Here is a 14,617-nt window from a genome sequence, read left to right on the forward strand (position 1 = left end):
GTTCATGTTTTCTCCTATTTTAAAAGGGGCATTTTCAGAGTCTAAACTTATGTGCTCTATCTTTCTATATTTTTATGGGTATATGGTACACTAATGCCCAGGGTAAAGCTGTGAATAATCTGAGGTCTTGAAAATTTTATACTTATCATATTAAGAATTATAGTTCTTTCCATTTCAAAAATTTCCATTTCAAAAGGACCAAGTGATTAAACATTATTCGTGAATCTTAATCGAGAACAGGTGATTTATTGAAGTGACATTCTCAATTTGTACATTTTGTGAAACAAAAGACTTAAAAAATATCCCCACCTTAATCAAACAAGACTCTAATGGGATGTAAAATGGATGCTTTTGCTTACAACAAACAAGGCTATGCTCTTATTTACTTATTTTTTTTTACCATTTTTATTGCCACAGAGAGTTGAATTGCATGAGAGGTTCCTTTAAAAGTCCACAGATATGCTCACTCCAAGCAGCTGCCTCTCTCTTTAAGAACAGTTTTCATCCACTGCCCAGCAGCTCCTGGGCAGAGTCAGCCGTCTTGCTGGCGGTTGACCTGATCCTCGGGCCATCTCAGGGGCACTTCTTCAGCAGGTGCATGGTGATGTTTTTCACGGCCAGCATGGTCTCTGTACAGGTGGGTTTGATGAGCACCTCTGGGAGTAAAAATCCAAAATGCCCAGTGTCACGCAGTTCAAAAGCAAACGTGTAGGGTATTCCATTTTTGTAGGCCCAATCCATCGAGCTACCAGAACTCACATCTGGAAGTTAAAAAAAAAAAATCGGCCTTACTAAAGAGTCTGTATAATTTTCAAAAATGTATATATTACTAAGCTATACTACATTCTTCCAATAATACTGTTCACCAAGAATGATTTAATAGAAGTTCCTTGGCCTCGGACTCAGAGACCTTATAAATCATACCTGCCATTTTTGAGAACCTAGTTTAGGTTTTAATGCTTTTCCAGTGTATTGACCTCAAAATTTCTCAGCTTCAACTCCAATAACATTTATTTCCACTCGAACTTTATTCTCCCATGACCAAAGCCACACTATAAACTTTTTTATTTCTTATCACTCAGTTCTTCTTCACTTCCAAGGTCTAGAATATTGCAATTCTGTCCCCAGAAAACCTCATTTCTTGTACTTCCCCTATTTTTTCCCTTCTAATGAACTTGTTCTTTGCCTTTGCTTAAGTTTGTAGTTCCCAGACTCTTCCCAGCCTTATAATTTCATTTGACGCTATACCTGGCCATGGTCAATTACTTCACTGAATTTCTCACCAGAACCCTAAAAATGACTCACCCAGTCTTTTTTCTGCCTTGGTTTTGCTGATTCTCGATCCCTGACCCCGTGTCTCTGCTTTGACGCCTTATGGTGAGCTGGAGAAAGTCTGTGCTATAAATTCACACTAATCACTGAAGTCTTTCTCTGTTCCTGATGCTGCTCTAGGCTCCTTTTTCTACACCTTTACTTACTGAGTGTTTTTCATTCCCTTCTAGTCCTGCCCATCACTTTCTCACTGTTCCCATACTCAATGAATAGTTAGCCAACCACCGCCTCTACCGACCTCATAGCCCTCTGAGTTCCCTCCTTTAGCTCAGAAGAAGAAATGCTGCTCGTTTTTTACACATGTCATCTTTTGATGCCATTCATGACTGTCTTCTCTGCTAGTGAGCGGGTCCCTTCTCCAGGCCTTTGTTTCATTAATTAACACCCCCTCTATCTGGCAGCTGCAATGGCCAAAGTGTTCAAGCACCGCTTTCCTGCAGCACTTCCTGCTCATGATCCTGCTATATGCCATCCTCTTTTTCTTCTTCCTGTTACTTTAAAACTAAAAGAGAATTGCTGTATGTTTCTTCTACATTCTCAGTCACTTTCACTTTGGTTCTTGCCTCTATCTGTCTATGAAAACTTTTTTCTTGAAGGTCACCAAGCACAGCAGGCCTGATCTCTAGGCCCCCGCGCCCCCCCCGCCCCACACACACACCCCGTCCCCCACTCAGATTCCACTTTCAACCTCTCCATAGCATTTACCCTAGCTGACAATCCTTCCTGACAGCTCTCTCCTCTGGCTCCTGTGACCCCATATATTCCAGCTTTTCAGCAGAGTTAAGAGTGCAGACAACAGAGGCAGACTGTACCCAATCCTCCCTCCTGTGGCTGCTCTGTGTTTCAGTCTCTCCTTTTGAAAAAGGGATGATAACACCTCCTGCATAGGGTTGTTGTGAAAATGAAATAAAGGAATGTGCTTAGCCTATACTAGCTGTTACTATTTTGCATCTTTACATCGCAAAGTGCCTCGCATGTAGTTCTTAGCCAAACATACTCTTAATAATTTTTAAATAAATGAATACATGTTTCATAGAATAATCTTCATATACTTCTCTCCTGAAATTTATATAATGTAGCCTGACATACACCGTTACATTATAATGTTCACCTACTCAAATAACACCACTTTTTATGCTGTTTTTGCCAGGACAAATTAGAGATAGAATTAGTATGGGAAGATGACAATTAGATGACTGTGTTGTTTCTCAGGCTCCTCTGGCTTCAGTTAGGACAGGCTGTGGCTTCATTGTTCCTCTGGGCTAGAGTACACTGGAACTACAAATAGTCGTCATAGGAGCCAAAGCCAGAGACAATCTGCCAGCAGTTACCTCATGGTCATGTGACAGCCTCATTTCTATGGTAACAGGTTCTTCTCGGTAAATATCATACTATGACTATGCCTTGATAGCAAGCTGCAAAGGTGAAGTGTAAGATTTTTAAAACGAATGTTTTAAAATTGTTACTATATATTGGTATTCATTGGTAATGTGATTTTCCCCATTAAAATTTTTTTAAATTTTCAACTATAGTTGATATTCAATATTATATTGATTTCAGATTTACAGCATAGTGATTAGACATTTATATGCCTTATGGAGAGATCCTGCCCAATAAGTCTAGCAGCTCCTTGGAACCATTACAATATTATTGACTATATTCCCTATGCTGTTCTTCCCATCCCCGTGACTATTTTGTAACTGCCAACTTGTATTTTTTTTTTAATATTCTTTATTGTTGAAAGTATTACATAGTCCTCTTTTTCCCCCATTATCGTCACCCATCTGCCCCTGCACCCCAGTCTCGGCCTCCACATCCCCACTGTCTGTGTAATTTGTACTTCTTAAACCCTTCCCCCTTTACAGCCAACCCCCTAATCCCCCTCCCATCTGTTAATCACCTACTCTCTGTACCTATGAGTTTGTTTCTATTTTATTTGTTTATTTTGTCTTTTAGATTACACACATATGTGAAATCATATGTATTCATCTTTGACTGACTTATTTCATTTAGTATAATAATTCTAGGTCAGTTCATGTTGTCACAAATGGCAAGACTGCCTTCTTTTTTATGGCCAATGTATACATGTACCAACTCTTCTTTATCTGACTGTCTATCCATGGACACTTAGGTTGTTTCCATACCTTTGCTATTGTAAATAATGCTGCAATAAATGTAGGGATGCATGCATTTTTTTCAAATTAGTGTTTTAATTTTCTTTGGACACATACCATGAAGTGGAATAGCTGGGTCATATGGTAGTTCCAATTTACAATTTTTAAGGAACCCCCATACTGTTTCCCATAGTGGATGCACCATCAGTGCAGGAGGGTCCCCTGTTCTCTGCATCCTTGCCAACACTTGTTTGTTGATTTATTGAGGATAGCCATTCTGACACGTGTGAGGTGATACCTCATTTTGGTTTTAATTGGCACGTCTCTGATGATTTAGTGATGTTGCAAATCTTTTCATATGTCTATTTGCCACCTGTATGTCCTCTTTCGTTAAATGTCTATTCAGGTGGTCTGCAGTTGCTAGTTGTCTATGTTGGGCTTCAAGGTGCCTGGGAAAGGCTATGCTGTCACCAAAGCCGCTGCCACTAGTGCTGGGCTTGGGGCTGCTTAGCAAGAGGTACTGAGCCTACTGAGGCCAGACACTGCTGGTTTTGGGTTTCTAGACGCTAGAGAGATTTTAGTGAAGTCTGCAGTAAGGGCCAAGGCTGGTTGCTTATGGGGAACAGCAGCTGGATGTGGTTCCAGCTCCTGTGTGAGTCGGGTGGGCGGGGTCTCAGGTAATCACCAGGGTGGGGCAAGTATTAACCAGGTGGGTAGGGACTCAGATTTGTCGCCTGCTTGTGCGTACAGGCTGAGTTGGGGGAGGGCTCAGCAAAGGAACAATGGCACCTGGCAGCACTTCTGCCCCTTTGGCCCCACCCTGAAGCCAGTCAATTCATTTCCTCCCCATAAGCCCCTGGTGCTTTTCCAGCTGCTGTGCCTTCCCTGTAATTTAGGGTGAGTGTTTGTGAATCTGTGCTCAGGCCTTTTAAGAGGACGCCTGGATCTAGAGCAGCCCTCCATCTCACCTGGACAGATCCCTGCTGATTTTCACAGCCACATGTTGTGGGGACTCCTCTTCTTGGCCCTGGTGCTCTGGGCTGGGGAGCCCACTGGGGGGCTGGTAGCTTTCCCTCCTTAGGGGACACCTCTGCAGCCAAGATATCCTTCCTGATTTTTAACCTCCACAAAAATGAGTGTAGGACCAGCCCATTTTGTGTCCCTGCCCCTCCTACCAGTCAACAAGAGATTCTTTTTAAAATTCATCTATATCTATATCTGTCTCTGTCTCTGTCTCTATCTTTATCTCTGTTAATTAATTCAGAGAGGAAGAGAGAGGGAGAGATAGAAACATCAATGATGCGAGAGAATCACTGATCAGCTGCCAACTGCATGCCCCCCATGTGCCCTGACCAGAATCGAACCATGATCTCCTTGTTCACAGGTGGACGCTCAACCACTGAGCCAGACTAGGCGGACAAGGCTTCTTCTTTACATCCTTAGTTATAGGACTTCTGTTCAGCTAGTCTTCAGGTGGTTCTCAAGGGTGGCTGTTCTACAGTTCAGTTGTAATTTGATGTGGTCATGAGAGGAGGTGAGCACATCATTTACCCACTCCACCATCTTGACTGGATGTTTATAATGTGATTTTTAAAAATACTGTATTTCCCCTTTCAGGGTGACTTAATTGAAAAGTAGCTCCGAAAAGGTCAGCCTGAGACTAATGATCATGGAGGGTGAAAAAAGTTCTGACACTTAGGACATTCTCATTATTAGGATAAACTCGTTTGATAAGTAGTGTTAATTGACAAACCAAGCTTTTCTTCTGAAGACCGAAGAAAGTGAATGGTTATGAATATAATGATGGGTAGATTAAAGATATCAGGAGAAATTTGCTACTTTATTATAATGCATAATCGGGTGTCACTATCTATACATATACATATGATCTATGTGTGTCTACACCTTAACATGCATATATGGACATTCAGATATTTAGGATTTCCCACTAGATTTTTCAAGTCATATAGTCAATGATTTCAGAGTTTGAAAGGCCACGAGACATGATTTGTCTGATTTCTCATTGAATAGTTGTGGGTACTGAAGCCCAGGATTAATGTCTTGGCCAGACTTGTGGCAGAATTAGGACTAGAATCCATGTGTCCCAATTCTTTGTCTGAGTTCTTTCCATATACTCAATTGTTCATATATTTCAATCACCTTTTAAGGGAAAATTCAGCTGAAGATGCTATGTAAGAAATAGAATTTCATAACAAGAATGGCGGAGGAAAGGAATAAAAGGGAAGCTCTGTTCGTGCTGAAACATTACTTCAGGATTTCCCCAGGCCCATTTCCAGGCTTATGGTGGTTACAATTGCTTAAGGAGCCCATTTTGGTACTTTCTACTGTCATAAGATCTCAATTCAACTTGGCAGTCATTACTACATGACTAGAATATTCTCTGCTTCAAATTTATTTAAATTGGTACAGTGATTTCTGTTGAGCAGTGTAAAACTAATCAGATATAAACTCCCTTCATCTTCCTTGGCTAATTTGGTGGTCAAAAATTTCATGTTAGGGGGCACACACTTTCTCTTTTTTTTAAAGGGAAGTCATTATACAGGATATTGGTTCAATAAATGACTCTCTAACACAACATACACAGGAAACTTACACAAGGTGCTGGAGGCAGGTCCATATCTATACTGTATCCCATATACTGATCGAAGTGCATTCACTGCTTTATAAGCTGCAGATTCCTGTGAGGAGAGAAGGGAAAAATTATATCACTTACATCATTGCATTGAAACCTTTGGAAGCACTGCATGTTGTTTGAGCCTTATCAGTCATCACTTTGAAGAACAAGGATGGACACATTAGTTAATAGCCATCCTATCTAATAAAGAAGGAATATGCTAATTGACCCTCACGCTGTCGCAAAGATGGCAGTGCCCACAGCCACAAGATGGTGACGCTCAGTCCCCTCAGCCCCGCCAGGGTGGCAGGCGTGCGGCAGGGCCGGGCCCACCCCGTGCGCCTGCTTCTGGAGTCCCCCAGTCCCCTTAGCCCCGCAGCTGCCCAGGGCTGGCCCAAGGTGCAGGCAAGCCTTGGATGGCGGCTGCCCAACCACCCAGGGCCGCCCGAGGCTCAGGTAACCAGGGCCGGCGGAGGTTTGCGCTGCCGACAGTGGCAGCAGCAGAGGTGTGATGGGGCGTCACCTTCCCCTGATTACCGGGTTGCCTCCCGCCTCTGAGGGCTCCCAGACTGTGAGAGGGGGCAGGATGGGCTGAGGGACCCCCACTCCAGTGCATGAATTTTCATGCACCGGGCCTCTAGTATTTAATAATAATGTTATGTTACTCTTTGTTACATGCTGAATTTTGCAATATGTTTTAGAACACATTTCCTTTGATTTATCCTCACTAAAAGCCAGTGATCAGTAACATTTCCATTTTACAGATGAGTAAAGGAAGTCTCAGTGAGGTGAAATGGGCATGCTGGGTTTATACGGCAAGGAGGGATTGAGTTGGGATAAGTGGATAAGTACTCATATCTTCTGATGCTGATTTAGAGTTCTGTCTTCACGTTAGTTCAGAGACACCTATTTCTATAAATTACAACATGTTTGCTAGGGCAGGGCTCATCTCAATATTTAGCCATGTGCCTATACATAAGAGATGTTTAATCAATACATCTTGCATGAATGTTGAATAAGCATAGGTCAGCAAGAGTATTAATGTAATCTTATTGATCCTTAAGTGGTGATCCTTACATACTTCAGTGGTGATGTACAAGATATTTAGAACACATATGGATCAATTAAGAAGCTCTTTGATTCAGCAAGAATGACTTGTCTTATGTTATGTGCTTATTCCTACTGGGAACGGGGACAGTTTTAGAATGCTCCATGACTTCTAAAGTTACATACACCTCTGACAGAGCTAGCCAGTAGTTCCAAGCTGTAGAAGTTTTGAGGTGAAACTCTTCCTACCAATGTCAAAAACCAGAGAAAATATTTAGCACAATAAAAATACTAAAGGGTGAATATTCAAACATGAAACTAGAATGATACCGACTACTCTTGAAAATATTTCAAATGGTTAAGTACACGTTTCAGCAAAGAGTTAGGCAAGTATTGTATGACCAGTGAGAAGTAAAGAAGTATGTTGAAACCAGTATACAGCTCTCCCATTTCAATTTGTCCATGAATAATTGAATACATCAGTTGAAGCACTCTGGGCAATGTGGGCTGTGTGTTGGACCCAGCTTCAGCTTGCTGTCCTCATTCACCTCAGGGAGGCATTAAGCAGCATTTGTAGCAAATGCCACCCTTTGTGGATATTCAGGGACCAGGCTCCAGAACCTGGCAGACAATCGATTATTGATCTCACTGATGCTGACATTCTCCTTTTCAGGAGCCAACAGAAAAAGAATGTAAACACCATAATGAGGTATCTTTATGGAGAATGTTCTAATGTTTTAACATCTTATCCAATGGTCATGGAAATATTCCATGGAAAGGGCAGATCATTCTACACTTAGGAGATTACTGCATTCTACTGGTGTGGAGACCTTTATTCCTCATTATTTCATGACTAATCCAAATAAAAAAATCTATTAAGAAAAAAACCAGATATCCACTTTTACCCATGTACACAAAACACCTACATAGTTTTAGGCTTTTCAACTCACTGCTCTCTGACACTCGGTGCGGGTGTCTGTAGATAAGAGGCTTAGATATGATCCTTCCACAGAAGATGGAAACTTCAGCACATTTAAAAAATATATATATTTTATTGATTTTTTTTTACTGAGAGAGAAACATCGATCAGCTGCCTCCTGCACATCCCCTACTGAGGATGTGTCTGCAACCAAGGTACATGCCCTTGACAGGAATAGAACCTGGGACCATTCAGTCCGCAGGCTGACTCTCTATCCACTGAGCCAAACCAGTCAGGGCTCAGTATGTTTTTTAAAGAACCCTTTTCCTGGCTTGCACAGCTAGACATGTATTTGAGAGAGTTTAATTGCTTCCTCTTTTTTTATTTATCTTATTTTATTTTTATTTATCCTTATTGCTGAAAGTGTTACAGATGTCTCCCTTGTTCCCCCTAATGACTCCCTACATCCCACTCCTCCTCCCCCCAGGCCTTCACTGCACTATTGTCTATATTTATGGGCTTTGCATATATTCATATACGTTCTTTTCTCTATTGCTTTCTCAGTTTGGACTGGATAATTCTTTGCTGTGAGAGGCTGTCCTGTGCATTGTAGGATGTTCAACAGTATCCTTGACCTCTACACACTAGATGTCAATTGCATCTTCCAGCTCTGTTGTGACAATCAAAAATGTCTCCAACATTGTCCAATGTCCCTTGGGAGGTAAATTCATCCTTAGTTGAAAAACTAATCTACTCTTTATATTACACCCTTCAATCCAAGACAAAATGAAAATAGGCTTTATTTCTAGAGAGAAGATAAATTCAAAATATGGAGAACATTCTCATGTAAGAGTTTTAATATATTGCATATTCCATGTAATGTGTTATGAGCATGTAAATAGACACTGCCATTTAGAAAGGACTGAACATTTGCCTATAGAAACATTGTGATACAAGGTAGTTAGGGTGCCAGGTCAACACCAATAACAACGAAAACCCTATTTGACCCTCAGAGTAGCTGAAGAATAGCACTATCAAATGTAACTACCACATTCACAATATTTCTTGAGAGAGAGAGAATTTGCTTGGAATTCTTGCTTGTGATGCCAAGAACGAAGTTCCTCTTTTAGACAGAATACAAGCCTTCCCATAGGCCTTCTGTCTTCCTCATGTTCCCTATTCCTTCCAGTCCTGGACATCTAGATGAGGAATTCATACAACCCCAAGCACTGGCACAGGATTTGCAGTTCAAGGTACAGGGAAAAAGGAGATGCTTCTCTTTTGTAAAACCCTTTAAATTTAAGTATAACATACATACAGCTCAGTGAATGACCATAAATTGCACACACTTATGTAACCCCATTGAGGTCAAGGAATACAATAGCAGCAGCAACCCAAAAGCTCACCCATGCCTCTTCTCAATCACTGCTCCCAACCTCTCCTCCTCACTTTTAAAACTATACATTAGTTTGGCCTGGTTTTGGATTTGATAGGTCTTAGACACTATAGGCTCTGAACCAGACCCACTTTACAAGGAATTATGCATACAGTGGGTAGCTTGTTGGGTTATTGAGATGTGGAGAGAAACAAACACTGTTTTTCACTTTTAAGTAATCTTATGCCAGAAAGGCTGTTCATTCTTAGTTCTAACTTGTCAGATACATGCCCAGAGACTTAGAAGCATTAAATAAATAGCACTTATAAATTAAAACTTGCTTTTAATTAATGAGTCAGACCATAATTTATGAGCAATTATTTACTCAATAAAGTGTACATGTGACCAAAACTGTAATACTAATAAAATCTATCCTAACATTTTCTGCATAACCTGTCAAGAGAATGTAAATAGGATGAAATGATTGCATCTGAAAAGCAGCAGAACACAGTGGTTAAAAGCAATAGCCCTGAAGCTAGATTTGGGGCTGAATCTTGGCTCTGACACTTAGTAGCCATGTGTTTTTAGTAAAATTATTTAATTTCTCTAGGTTCCCATTTCCTCATCAGTAAAATGGGGTTAATAATAGTTTTCCACCTTATATGATTATAAAAATAAATGAGTTCATATATATATAAAATGTTCATTAGAATGCACAGAATATATGTTTGCTATTATCATGAATCATCTTAGAAAAGAAGCATGAAGCCTGGCACACATGTACACAGGCAAATACTTACCACACAGCTAAAATTGGGGATTGTTGCATATTTGTAAGAATAGGGATACAGCAACATCTGAGCATATGCATGAAAGGAGAGGTAAGCCCTAATGTGCTTCTTGTGTTTTCGAAGAAAGTTAGCAACAGCTTTCACTTCAGGCTCAGATTCCGGAAAAGGTCCACAGTATGTATCATCACATGGGTGCATAGAAGCTCCTTCATCTGTGAGTTAGAAAAGAAAATGGGGTGGGGGAGTGGGCAGGCAAGAAGCAAGAAACATAAGTCAGCATTATTAAATTGTGATTTTTCTTTTATTTCTATGCACATAGGGTATTGTTAAGCAATTCATCTACATCTCATTTACAGAAATCGATTACTGAAAAAGCCACTGTGGCTCAAGCCTTCCTGTATAATAGGAGGGTGGCCTGAATAGGAAATAGGTGCTGATTGTTTAAGTGAGCCTGACAAAAGAACTACTTTAAAGAGATAGCTCTATCAGTTGGAGAACTAATTCTATATGATCCCCTAGGGAAGGGAAGGCCTTCTATTTATATTCATCACAACACCTGTACTTTCCCTCCATAATGTTCAACACATTTGTAAATAGTGTCAAATATTTACTTATTTAATTCAACCAATATTTACACTGTTCTAGGTTCCACGGGATACACTGGAAAACAACACACCCCAAAATCCCTGCTCTAACAGAACCTACATTTTATCTGGAGTCTTTGTTAGACTGTAATGCTCTGAAGGCAAGGGCTGTGTGTGTCCTTGCTGGGCATCTGGCAATTAGAACAATAGTATGGCAAGTGTTCAACCAACATTTGCCGAATAAGTGAATGTCAAAAAGAAAAGGCTAAGCATCTATACAGGTGTCTTGTGAGATACAAATATTGATGTATCAAAAACATGGAAACAAGACAAATAATTCCACAGAGCATGCCAAACCAATTTCTATTGTATTTTTATATCAGCAACATCCCAACAGGTTTTGGAAAGCCCCTCTTAGGGGTTTGATAGTGTTCAGTTAAGAAATCTTCAAAACTAAATTTTGAAAAAACAAAAACTAAATTTTGATAATTTTTGAAATGAAAAATCATGTTATACAGGTCTATGAAGAGGAGGAGGGAAAGTAAGATTCACTGCAACAATCACAAAGTATTAAAGATCCAAGAAATTTTGGAAATAAATTATATTTCCCATAGTTATTTGCCATTCTGAGCCATTATTATTCCTCTAATACCTCTAGAAAACTATAACTCTTCCCATAAACAAATGGAAAATGTTTGGTGGTCCTGTGACATAGTCTAACTCTACTGAACACTAAAAGACAACCATGTCAAATCAGACTAAAATTTGAGGGCAGTAAGTTTAGTTCATGCTATCTAGGAGAGTCAAGATGGGGAACTGAAAGCAATTGTGGTTTTCCTCTGTTGAGTCTAATTCTGGAGATGCCTCAGAAGCAAGTGAATGATTATGGATGGAACTGGGAACTATAGCTGATACTCCAAAAGGAAGAGGAAAAATAGGCATCTGACGAACACTGATGTAAAGCACTGGAAAGGAGAGATCACCAACTGAACAACTAATTCCAGAGGGAGCTGAACTAATGAGCTAGAGAAACAAGAATTTATAATAATCCTAATAAATATTCTCAAGGGACTAGAGGAGGGCATTAGAAACAATGAACAGAAGTTATAAAAAAGATCCAATCAGATATAATAGAAATTTAAAAATTCCTGGGTTGAATGAATACAGTTGAGTTAATGAGGTGGAGTGGGTTTTGAAACATTCCCAGAGGCATCAAGAAGAAACAAAGAACTGGGAGAAAAATTAAAGGTTATAAAAAATGGAATATGTGTCAACATTTGATTAATAGGGGCCCTGAAAGAAAAAAAGTAAACAGAAGTTAAATATTTGAAGTACTGCTAATTGAAATTTCCTCACAATTAGAAAAAGGTTGAATGAACTTATTGTGTACCAAACAAGAGAATTAAAAGGGAAAATAACTCATTGACACCTTCAGGTAGAGTTTAAAAACAAACAAATCCAGGGAGACATAAGTAGGTCATCTATAAAGGAACAAGAATTAGATTCACATTTACCTTCTTAATAGCAACACTAGAGTAATATTTCCAAAGTATTTTTAAAATATGTTTTATTGATTTTAGAGAGAGAGGAAGAAAGAGGGAGAGAGAGATAGAAACATCGATGAGAGGAAAACATTGATTGGCCGCCTCCTGTACGCCCCCTACTGGGGATCGAACCCACAACTTGGGTATGTGCCCCGAAACCAGCGACCTCTTGGTGCATAGGATGATGTTCAATCCACTGAGCCACATTGGCCAGGCCAAAGTATTTTTTAAAAAGAAATTTGAATCTAAACTTTTATATCTAACTGAACTCTCATTGAAATGTGAGAGTGAAATAAGAATGTTTTCTGGCATTAAAGGCCTCAGAAGGCATAGTATACACAGACAATTTGTAAACACTCTTGAAGAATGTATTCCATCAGAATGATAAGAATTACTGGAGAGTAACCAACTCAGTAAGATCTGTTGTCTAAATAAGCAATGTCCCAAGGGGAAAATAAGTATAATGATCGAGTATCAAATTCTAGAATATAACAAACTGAGAGAATGATGGAGGGTGGGGAACCAGAAGTAAAAGCATGCTAAGTGTTTGGTGTCTTTCTCCAAGGAGATATAGCTATTGATGAAGTATAGAAATTGATGGAGAAAAACAATACTAAGCATGGATCTTAATAAGTTAGGAATAACCACAAGAAGAAAAATAGAACACAAATTTCCCAGCTGACATAAGTAACTTAGAGCCATTCAATAGAAAATAGAGAAAAAAGAAGACATTCAAAAATAAAGAACAGAAGTTAAGATGGCAGAAATAAATGTTCATGATTAATTAACACATAAGTTATTATGAAAAATGCTAACAAATGAAACTCACCAATAAAATGACTGACATTTTCATATAGAAAAATAAAGAAGACCCAGCAATATTATGTCTACAGAAAAAGTAGTACAAGTAAATATATCAGATATCTACTTTTATTTTTATTAAAGTATTGTTAACATATGATATTACATTAATTTCAGGTGTATAACATAGTGACTCAACATTTATATACCTTATAAAGTGGACATCAAGATAAGTCTAGTAACCATCTCTCACTGTAAAAAATTGTTATGATGTTATTGACTATATTCCCTATGCTGTGCATTACATCCCCATGATTTACTTCTTTTATAATTGGAAGTTTGTACCTCTTAATCCCCTTCACCTTTTTTATCCATCCCCACTCATTGGCAACCATCCATTTGTTCTCTTCTTGTATCTGAGAGTCTGATTTTTATTTTTAGATTCTACATAAAAATGAAATCATATGGTATTTATCTTTCTCTGTCTGACTTATTTCACTTAGCATAATACTTTCTAGATATGTCGTTGTTACAAATGGCAAGATTTCTTTTTTATGGGCCAGTAATATTCCATTGTATATATGTATATACCCATCTTCTTTATCCAGTCATCTATCAGTAGACACCTAGGTTGCTTCCGTATCTTGGCTATTGCATGTAAGTAATGAACATTGGGATGCATATATCTTTTTGAATTAGTGTCTCCATTTTCTTTGGATAGATACTCAGAAGTGGAATTGTTAGGTCGTATGGCAGCTCTATTTTTAATTTTTAGAAGAATCTCCATACTGTTTTCCATAGTGGATGTATCAATTCTCCACAGGGCATGAGGGTTCCCTTTTCTCCACATCCTTACCAGTATTTGTTATTTGTTTATTTATTGATGATAGCCATCTTGACAGGTGTGAGGTGGTACCTCATTGTGGCTTTAAGTTGCATTTTTCTGATAATTTTTAAAAGGGAAAATTTTAAAAAAGCTTTTTAAGGGAAAAAATGAAGCCAGAAAAGCATAGATAAATTTGGTTTTATTTTACATTTTGCAGAAATTGTCCTCTGTGGAAATTGATTTGAAAGAAGCAGCTGGATCCTCTAGTTAGCAATCCTTGGGGAAGTTAGAGATACTGTCACATAAATTCAGTTATTTTTCTTCTTTTAAAAAATTTGATTTGAGAGAGAGAAGAGGGGGGAGAGAGAGAGAAGGAAAGAGAGAAAGAGAAGGGGGAAGAGAGAGAGGGAGAGAGAGGGAGGGAGGGAGGGAGAGAGGGAGGGAGGGAGGGAGAGAGAGAGAGAGAGATTGGTTGCCTTCTGTATGTGCCCTGACTGGGTATTGAACCAGCAACCTAGGTATGTGCCCAACCTAGGTATGTGGCACGACCTTCTGGTGTGTGGGCTGACACTACAACCAAATGAGCTACATTGGCCATGGCCATTTTTTTTTCATTTTCATTGTTTGTTTTTCTTTTCATTTATATCTT

At 39.1% G+C, this 14,617-nt stretch overlaps 1 protein-coding gene across 1 annotated transcript in view; it reads right to left on the bottom strand.

Moving 5' to 3' along the window:
• Window positions 1-230: 230 nt before the first annotated feature.
• CPA6 (carboxypeptidase A6) overlaps window positions 231-14,617 on the bottom strand; it is a 208,043-nt gene continuing 193,656 nt past the window's right edge. Inside the window, exons 9-11 of the mRNA XM_079796251.1 lie at window positions 10,223-10,425; window positions 6,061-6,145; window positions 231-761 (exon numbers count right to left, since the gene is read on the bottom strand). Coding sequence (XP_079652377.1) covers window positions 574-761; window positions 6,061-6,145; window positions 10,223-10,425 — 476 coding nt within the window. The 3' untranslated portion in view covers window positions 231-573. The remainder of the gene's footprint in view (window positions 762-6,060; window positions 6,146-10,222; window positions 10,426-14,617) is intronic.

The sequence above is a fragment of the Cnephaeus nilssonii genome (assembly GCF_951640355.1).
Source record: "Cnephaeus nilssonii genome assembly, chromosome: 18".
Lineage (NCBI taxonomy): Eukaryota > Metazoa > Chordata > Mammalia > Chiroptera > Vespertilionidae > Cnephaeus > Cnephaeus nilssonii.